The sequence below is a fragment of the Cucurbita pepo genome, chromosome 6 (genome assembly GCF_057944985.1).
Source record: "Cucurbita pepo subsp. pepo isolate OVF chromosome 6, ASM5794498v1, whole genome shotgun sequence".
In the NCBI taxonomy this organism is placed as follows: Eukaryota; Viridiplantae; Streptophyta; class Magnoliopsida; order Cucurbitales; family Cucurbitaceae; genus Cucurbita; species Cucurbita pepo.
In genome coordinates, this window is record NC_141803.1 from 6154499 (window position 1) to 6165010 (window position 10512).

Here is a 10512-nt window from a genome sequence, read left to right on the forward strand (position 1 = left end):
TTACTGCAGGAAATAGTGTACAGTATGCTTTATATTTACTTGATCTTATGTTCAAGGTTTCCTCGAGACTACCTGTTGAACAGCTAAAAGTTCTATTTTTTTTTTTTTTTCAAATTACTACAGATTTGAACTTTTGATCTCGAGCGGGTCTAATAATTTTAAAATACTTGATGTCCCACAAGAACTAAGTTCTTGTAAAAAAAATATTCAACAAGTTCTAATTAGTAAATACAAGCAAATTATAAGCTAGAAATATAACATAAATTAGCAAGAATTAGTTGATAACTCACATTTACTATTTAGATTTGAAACTAAGATTGTGGAGAAATTATGATGTTAAGTAATATCATATAGAGAAAATCGAAGTAAAAATAATTGAAGTTTGGAAGGATCTGATGTGTTTCCATGCTTTTGTGCTACCTAGTTGCCTAGCTACGCTCATTACGGTCCGGGTTGAGGGATTTTTTTTTGACCCAATTCGAGTTTGGATTGGTTAGATTGGTAATCCAACTCAACCCGACTTGCATGTAGAAACTTATTGTAAGGTACTCCTCTTCCCTTCAACCCTTCTTTTCAGTAATGTAAGTTGTTTAGAATTTTTTGGGATATTATTAATATCAGGTAAGTTGGATACGTATCCAATTAGGTATTGAATGGAGCAGGCTTGAGCAAGTTGGTAATTGTTACCCAGGTTATAATTGAATTTTTGTTTCTTTTTAAGCCTGCCCTTAGGCCTCTTAGTTCGATGTCCCATTTTTCTTATGCTCTGGTGGCCTTCCTCTAGTCTCTTTGGTCGAGGTGATAAGTCTGATGAACTACACCGACTTGTATGTTGCTCTTTACTGGCTGAAGTAGCCTCCAATTTGTTCATAGTTGTGTTCTTCGGTTTCTTCTTCTCATGATCTACTGGTTTCTTCTTCTCTTGATCTACTGGTTTCTTCTTCTCTTGATCTACTGGTTTCTTCTTCCCTTTCTTGCCGCGAATGCCAATGGAGGCTTCTAGAAGATGTTGATAGTCTTCATTAGTATCTTATGTAGGCAATTTTGTAACCGTTTTACCTTCATCAACAAGGCTTCGTTTCTATCGAACATTTTAAGAAACGGTCTAATCAACTCCACTCTACTACATTTTTCTGTCATTTGACCATGAATGATAATATTACTCATCAAACTAGATACAATATATACCTTGGTCAGCAGAAGTTGATCGCTATTCTTGCACTTGAATAAGACGGATACCCTGCCTTGGATAAGTATAATTGACCTGTCGCCAAAATTTACATTTCCAATGAGCTTCTCATCAAACTCTTTGAACTTCGCTTGATCTCCGGTCATGTGGTTGTTCGCCTCGTTGTCTAGATACCACATGTTGGTTTCCCTCGATCTTCTCTGTCTGTGAGGAGGTTTGCTATAACCTTCTCTTCCTTGAACATAAATAGGTTGGACATCTTCTCGGCTAACACTAGTATGGGCTCTTCATCATGTTTGAATGTGAGGTTTGTCTCCTCATCTTGTTGCGGCACTCCACTATATAATGCCTGTACTTTCCAAACAAGTAACACTTAATCATGCTCTTGTCCTTCCAGGGGTTGACATCGTCATGAGTTTGTGAGATATTTTTACGACCTCCACTGTTATCATGGCCACAACCACGAACTTTGCTTTTCTAATTGTAGCCATCGCGTCCCTTCGAAGCTAAAAAAGAAGAATCAATCGCATCTTTCTTTTCGTCCGTGCGAACCACTCCTCATATGTGAGCAAGTTTGGTATCGACTCCCACTCGGGTTACACTGTTTGGTATCGTTTCCTACAGTTTTACCCTTTCGAAGCTGTTTTTGACCTCGTGGAAAGCATTTAAGGTTAGTTTAACCCCAAATGGCTCAAATTAAGTTATTTTGAGCTATAAAGTTGAATTAAGGGTTGCTTTTAACTATGTCCATGTCATGTATTGATATAATCGCGTGGCAAAATATAGGTTAGAGTGTAGGACAAGGGGCACCTCAAGTCAACTTTAGAATTATCGAGTAAGTTCAGCTCATGCTAATCAAGTAAGTGGTGCCACTATCGGTTTGGTTGGAAGAATTGTCTTACGTATGATGAACGTGCTTCGTGGATCCTACATGTGTCATATGCTTAAATGTTATATTATGTTATGCTATGTGATGTTATGTTATGATATGATACGTTATACTATCATAAGTCATGCTATGCTATGCTATGTTATACTAGGCTACGATAAGCTATGATGGGTGATGATGTGAACATCTATCTGGTGCTCTAATAGTTCTGGATAATCTCCTCAGTACATGCTCAAATATCACTTGCTCCAAGTATGGTTCTTCAACAACCGTCTCAACCGTCTCCAAGTACATGCTCAAATATTACTTGCTATAATATCACTCAAGCTCAACATGATCGTAGACTTAGAACCTTTTTTTTTTTTTTTTTTTCTTTCTTTCTTTCTTTCTTTGTCTTTGTGCAAGACATTTTAATCAAAGATCACGTTACAATGTTTTTCTATTCTTGTCATTCCAAAATATGTACCCGAACATGTCAACACCATAGCCTATAAAACAACAATTCATAACCTTAGCATCAAGCTTGTCTTTTTTCTCTAGATCATCGTGAACATACGCAATGCAACCAAAACCTCTCAAGTGAGAATAATTGACTTCTTTTCCTCTTCTAGCAATTTAAACTCCAAGGGCACAGACAGTTCTTTGTTGATCAAATAGGCGGGTGTATTCACAGCATCTGCCCATAATGTTTTTGGTAATCCATAATGAATCATCATGCTCCTTGTCTGCTCATTCAATGTTCTGTTCATCTTTTTTGTAATATCATTTTGTCTTTGCCCTACCGAGAACTGTTCTCATTAATCTAATTCACTCGGTCGCACAAAATGTTTTAAGTTTTGACTTGTTGTACTCTCATCCATTGTTCGACCCCAGACATTTGATTTCAAGTCGGTCTTATTTTCAACTTCAATTTTCCACTTTTTTGAAGGTAGCAAACACATCTAACTTATGTTTCAAAAAATAAATCCGTATCTTCTTGCTGAAATCATCAATGAAGGTAACGTAAAACTTTGATCCACCAAGTGATAAAACTAGAGAAGGTCCCCAAACATCATTTCCAACCACGCTTTCTTCGGTTCTCTAGCAGCCTTTATGAAATTAACTCGTATATGTTTGCCCATATCGCATCTCTCACAAAGACTCATATCAACAGACTTCATGTTTTCTAAAACTTCTTTCGCAACCAACATCTTCATTCATTTGACACTCATATGTCCAAGTCTATTATGCCATAAACTTGAATTGGAAGCACTCTTAGCAACAACAACCATGTTTATACATCCTACAGTGATGTATAAGGTTCCAGATTTTGTGTCACGTGCTACCACCATGTCACCCTTCACAATCTTCCACAAACTCTTCCCAAACTCTACTGCATAACTTGTGTTATCCAACTAACCAATAGAGATCAGGGTTTTTTTGAGACTAAGAATATATCTAACATCCTCTAATGTTCACTGATTTCCTTCTAGAGTATGTATGTAGACATCTTCATTCCCTTCAATCTCCAAGGTTGTTGGCAAGATACACCTTCCCAAAATTTTATGATTTGAAATTTCGAAACAATTTCTTACGTGGAGAAGAATGAAACGATGCACTTGAATACAAAATTTAGGATTTAGTCGGACGGTTCATACTAAGAATGAGAGCATCCTTAATGTCTTATGTTGAATTTACAAAACCATCATCATCTTCAGATTTGTGATTCTGCTTCCTCTCTTGTTTTTCGTACATATTCGACAATGCCTTGAACAAATCCAACGTTATCTTCTCCTTGACAATATTGAATGTCATGTTTTTGGACAACACCAATAATATCAGCCCTAGGCCTTTCGATCTTTGAAATTCCACTACTCTATGGTTATGGTATCCAGTTTTACCCCAAATAGGAGTTCGAGAAGATTTTTTTTATACAAGTAATCTTCAATCTGCATCTTCCAAAAACTAAAATTAGATCCATTGAACTTCTCAATTCCAATCTTTGAGCTTTTCTTTTTCACAGATCGTGGTGAATTTCACTTAGCTCTGATACCTGTTGTTAAGATCACACAACAACACACACTCGATCTACATGAACACAAAAAATAGGAGATAGAAAATACAATGAGGAATATTGGTTAGAAATTTATATTCATGACTTCAAGTATGTACAATAATAGAAATTACAAAGAATACACCAAGTTTATTTTCAAACCACACAATCTAATGGGTATATATATGGTTTAATTTAGTATATAGAGTTTTACCAACTATAGTCATCTACGACGTATAATTATCTATCATCTATAACTTTACCGGATATAATCTTTTACTATACAGAGTTGTTTACTATATAGGACCATTTACTTCATATATCATATATAACTCTGCTATATATAAGCATTGATTAAGCTACAAATAAGTAGCAGACTCAGCCTAACACAACCACACCGAGCACTCCCATAATTTTTCACACATAATTCTAACATTCGTTACAAATTTCAACCTTAATGCTTTAAATCAAATTACAAAGGGGAAGAGAAAAATCATGGAAAACATAGAAATTTCAAAGAAATCATTTACTCGGATGTAATAAAAGAGAGAAGTGGCTTCTCATATTGCATATATTCCTAGTAATATTACAACAAAAAACATTCATAAACTTCTTCATGGCTATTTACATTTGCCCAAATCATCTTTGGAGAACCAAATGGTTAGTGGAAATCCATTCGAAGTGTGTCAAACATGCATGCAATGCAAGCTTCTCCTTCATTTAGGCTATCTATTTGATGCGTCTCAAAGCCAAATATGCCAATAACCTATACCCCACAAACATAAATAACAAAGCTCCAACGCTCAATGCAGGGCTTATTTGCCCTACCACATCTTCTTCCACAAAGTTACACCTTGCTTTGTCGGTTCCATGTCGTGAGCAACCGAGCAACGACCATATCTTGTCTCCGGTGCCATATTGCACGTTGATGAAGAGCCTATAACTGTAATATGTCGCTGAAATGTATTTGATCCAAGCCATGCACGTTGGTACTTTGTGTACATAAAAACCTCCCGTCAAGACAAATGCCAACATCGTCACGGTTACTACGGTGGAAGCTTGTTTAGCATCCATGATCGTTGCACCTAACGTAAGGCCAAGCCCTTGCGATACGAGAACATAGCCAAGGAGGACTGACAACGTCAAGAGAAAGGCACCAAGCTCTGGTTTTAGCTCGGTCATCCAATATGCAATCGTGAGGAAAATTGTTGGAAGGATGAGCTCCATAGGAAGGTCTCCAATGACTCTAGCCATGAAATATGACGATAGCGTGTACAAACCCGAAGCTCGTTCCTTAAGGAAGATTGCTCGCTCTTGAGGGAATGCAAAAACTGCGTTAAAGGAAGGGAAAACTCCCCAGAAAATTGAAATGAAGAAAAGAAGGCCGAGACGATCTTGAATATCTCGAAAATCCGAGTGCCACCACATCAATCCCGCGAGCATCGCCGCAGTGATAACTTGAAAAACTCTCAAGCCATTGAAGGTCTCATGTTTTCGTTCTTTGAGATTTCTCTGAAGTAAGATACTCAATTGGTTGCACCACATGAGGAGACTAGTTTTGCAAGTCAATCGTTCACGAGTTTTCGTTTCGAGCAACGTTGATGTCTCCATGCAAGCTGCCTTTACTCTTGGAGCCAAAAGAGTGTTGTAAGAAGTAATTAGGGTTTGCTTCATGTTGGGTTTCTCTCCTTCACTTGTATTTTCAACTTGGTATACACCTACATGCATGAAAATAACACAAAATCAACTTCTAAATTCACATACCACACCAAAACTACAACTTTATTTTCACTATTCAAAAGTACTAATCTGGTAAAGGATCTAGTAGGAATGTTTGAATTGGTGGTTGACATAATTCAAAATAAAAATAAGAGCTTTAAAAAAATTCAATGACCCAAAAAATTGATCAACTCAATCTAATAGGTACGGTTTGGATTGGACTATGAAATGATATTATATTGTCTACTTTTAGCATAAGCTCTCGTGGCTTTGTTTTGGGCTTCCCCAAAAGGCCTCACATCAATAGACATGTATTTCTTACTTATAAACCCGTGATTATTTTCCTAAATTAGCCAATGTGAGACTCCCTCCCAACAATCCTCCCTCGAACAAAGTACACTATAGCTTCTCCTGAGGCCTATGGAGCCCTCGAACAGCCTCCCCTTAATCGAGGCTCGACTCCTTTGGAGTTCTCGAACAAAGTACACTCTTTGTTCGACACTTGAGTCACTTTTGACTACACTTTCGAGGTTCACAACTTCTTTATTTGACATTTGAGAATTAGCCAATGTGGTACTCCCTCCCAACAATCCTCCCCTAAAACAAAGTGTAGTGTACCCTTAGCTTCCCGAACCAACCTATGAACACTCCTATTTAAAGGACTAAAGAAAGACCCTTAAAATGCATGCACGTGTAGATTCTAAAACGGGATGTTTCCCATTATATAACTATCTTAATAATTTATTTCCCATGAACAACACAAAAGCATTAAATATTAAACATACCAAAAAAGAAAGGAAAAAAAAACATTTAAAATAAGGAACAGCCATAACTCTTTTGAAAAAAACATTGACCATTGTTGGTGGTAAAGGCAAGAGTTCCACTAATGGTTGGTGCCTTCCACCAAGCACTTTGGGCGCCCATCATGCCCATTCCAAAATGCTATCATTATATCCCAATGGGACTGCAAAATCTCAGCCCTACACATGTCGCCCTACTCGACACGTGTCTACCCTAATCTACTTCTTCCAATATTAAAAAAATCGACGTAAACCTAAACCCTAAACCCTAAACGATATCAAATATGAGAGATGTAAATTTGAATCTGACGTCACCCATAATTATATTATATTTTAAAAAATAATTAAGAACGGGATCCATTATGCACTAAAAATTACCAAATCGAAACCTTCCCGCACTTTATAATCATTTATATATGTATGTCTCCAACACATTAATGTTTTACCCTAAAGTTTTTATGTATCCTCTCTCACATATGATTCCTAACCACATTAAGAAAGGGGGGAAATCTCTCTTAGGCTTTATTCTTCACAAAGGGGTTTGAGATATTTATCTCTATATAGACCTTTTAAAAGGCAAAAACAAAAGGAAAAACAACCCTTTAAGGATTAAAAGTTGTGTAGCTTTGTTTTCAAAAGTTGTGGTTTTTGTTCAAGGGATGAAAGTGATTTGATAAATTTAAGGTAAATGTAAGTACGTGTATTTAGAGACGTTCAAGGGATGGGGACAAGAACAAGCCTTTCCTTGTTCCTGTTCTCGTCTCCTATTTCAACTTCTATCACTACAAAATTTTTTATTTATTTTTATGAGTATCGAAATGGAGATTTTCCACCAGTACCGTCTCCATCCTTGTTTACCTAACAGTTAGAAATCTCTCCCCACTCTCTCTTCCATTCTCAACTTAATCCTAGATTTCCCACACTATTCTAAGTGGGTTCCCACTCTGGGATGAGAGTACACGTAGCTAATTTGGAGACGATCATGAGTTTATAATCAAGTAATACTATCCATTGGTATGAGGCCTTTTTGGGAGCACAAAGCAAAGCCACGAGAGCTTACGCTCAAAGTGGACAATATCATGCCATTGTAGAGAGTCGGTTCATCTAACACCCACAACACGGGCTCCACAGGTTAATGAACATCTCTAATTGTATATACCTCGTAATTAAGGTATTGAATTTGAGACCCATTTAAAACAAACACACGAATCATTAATCTATTCGAAGTCTTTATTAATATTTTTCCAACTCATTTGCCATCCTTATTTAATATATATATATATATATATATATATATAGATAATTGAGGACTCTTTTTTGACAGCTTGCATTTTAATGAGGAGGTCGGTCCCCTATTTTATGGTCATTTCAGGCTTCTGATATTTTATGAGATGAGAATTTAATTTTCTGTCTCCTTTTTTTTATTATTTTATTTTTTTATTTCTAATATATATATATATATATTATTAAACACATTTTTAATATCAATTTAAGCATAGCTCAATTAGTTTAGATATATTTTACTGATTATAGTGTCAGAAATATTCTAAAACTCCCGACACTTACTTATTTACCATAATACTCTCGACCCACTTTCATTTTCACAATTAAAAAAAGATTATTAATATTTTCTTTTTTCTTTTTTTAAAGGTGGTTGTGAAAGAAACCCTAAAAAGTTCCTCATGGATAATGAACACAATATCCACTAATTTATTAAAAAAAAAAAAAGTTAAATTAATAATTTTAGACCCAAGAATTAATTAGTAAAAAAAAAATGAAAATTTTAAAATCAACCTAAAAGCTTAATGTGATTTCCATGGTTAATTAGCTCCTTAATCAAAGTTAAATTATTGATAAATAAAAAATTAATGAAGATTTAAATACGATATGGAGAAAATAAATTAAAAAATACGTACCATTGGCGAGATCGAGGAGAAAATCAGCTGGGTTCATGGGAAAAGAAGGTGTGAACCCAATAGACTCAAAATAGCTCATTGCTTCACTTCCTTTCCCATAGTACAAGCATCGTCCTTCCGACAGGACCAGCACCTTGTCAAAGGTTTGGTACACCCGGCTCGATGGTTGGTGAATTGAGGTCACTATGGTCTTCCCCTTGTGAGCCAGGGCAGCCATGGTGGTCACCAGTCGGTGCGCCGCGGTCGAGTCTAGCCCTGATGTTGGCTCGTCGAGAATTAGTAGGCTTGGGTTTATGAGCATCTCGTGGCCTATGCTCACTCTTTTTCGTTCTCCACCCGAGACGCCACGGATGAAGGCGTTTCCGATGATCGTGTTTTGGCATTTCGTGAGCCCGAGCTCGGCGATCACCGACTCGGCTATTGTGACTTTGTCTTGCTTTGAGAGGGAAAGAGGTAGTCGGAGGAGAGAGCAAAATATGAGAGTTTCCCGGACGGTTAAGTGTGGGTAGAGGACGTCGTCCTGTGCCACGAACCCGGTCCATCGGAGTATCGATTTGGAAAGCTTTTGACCGTTAGCTAATACTGACCCGGTTAGACCATCACCCTGTTATCAATACAAGAGGATCAGACCTCTTTTTGACTCAGATTTTGACTAAAAATGTCCATTTTAACGGTTCTCTATTTATAATTCTAAATAGAATCAAATAAATTACAAAGAAAATAGAGATAACAATAAATGGATACATATATTTAAGATATTTGACTATAAGAAAAGAAAAAATATGATACAAAAAACCACAATGGAAGATATTTGTATATAATAAATGATCGAATATAATACTTAATGTGAAATATCCTTAATCACACAAGATATTTGTCTATAATAAAAAGGCAAATATGATACTTATGGTAAAAAGTAATTGAAGGTTAAATATCATACCAGATATTTATATATAATAAAATATCAAATATGATACCTATGTTAAACCGTAATAGAAGGCAGATATGATATATGTTATGGTAAATCATAGTTTAAGACTAAATATCTTTTAACACCTGTAATCTTCCCGCAAGAGCATTAAGAAGAGTTGACTTGCCACTTCCGGACGGGCCAAGAATGGCCAAAGTCTCACCCGGCGACACCATCCCAGAAACCCCATGAAGAATACTCCGTTCTTGAACGGGCGGCGCCGCCCCATCGCCCGACCCACATCCAAAAATCCGTCCAATAGTATTTCCACTCTTGTTCGTCACCTTCACTCGATAACTCACATCTACAAACTACAAACACGGAAAAATCATCACAAAAAACTGATCCAAACATCGAACAAAATTTCTAGCTCACCCTGAAACATCCGTACCTTAAGCGTAAGAGGACGACAAGAAGACGAAGAAGGAAGGTGAAGAGAAGAGACATCTTTAGCTTGAGCACCACCAACAAAAGAAGGCATTTTGGGGGGAACTATATAAACTAATGTCTCTTTTGGGATTGTTTTGGGGATTGAAATGATAATGAAATGAGGGAGTTTATGGAGAGGAAGAGGGAAAAGAGGGAAGAACAAAGGGTATTTAATGGAAGGGAAGAGGGTATCAAAGTGGATGACACGTCAAAGGGAGTGGAATGGCGTGGCGTGGCAGCTCCATATGGCAAAGATCAAAACCTTTTCTTTTTTGCAGCTTCGGACCACTAACTCTTTTTAAAATGTTCATACTTTGTTGGTTGATGTCATTTTTTGGGGTGATTCTTTCAAACTTTGCCTTTTGTTGCCACAGAGTGACAATGCTTGCCTCTTGCTAGATGGAGGAGAGAGGGCTCTTAAAGACCTGTTGGTTTGCCTTGGAACTAGAGGTAGGTGAGTGAGAGAGAGAGAGAGAATAGGGGAGCGAAACTATGAGACTGTCGTAATATGACCGTATTGGTTTTAGTAACGGATAAAATATAGTTAAAAAGGTAAGTGATTTGAAGG

At 36.8% G+C, this 10512-nt stretch overlaps 1 protein-coding gene across 1 annotated transcript; it reads right to left on the reverse strand.

The window, feature by feature from the left end:
• Positions 1 to 4647: 4647 nt before the first annotated feature.
• LOC111796713 (ABC transporter G family member 25) lies at positions 4648 to 10111 on the reverse strand. The gene is made up of 4 exons (XM_023679453.2): positions 9907 to 10111; positions 9602 to 9826; positions 8546 to 9149; positions 4648 to 5828 (listed from the first exon to the last, which is right to left on the reverse strand). Exons 1-4 carry the CDS (start codon positions 9994 to 9996, stop codon positions 4840 to 4842), a joined length of 1908 nt encoding a protein of 635 aa, XP_023535221.1. The 5' UTR covers positions 9997 to 10111; the 3' UTR covers positions 4648 to 4839.
• Positions 10112 to 10512: the final 401 nt, after the last annotated feature.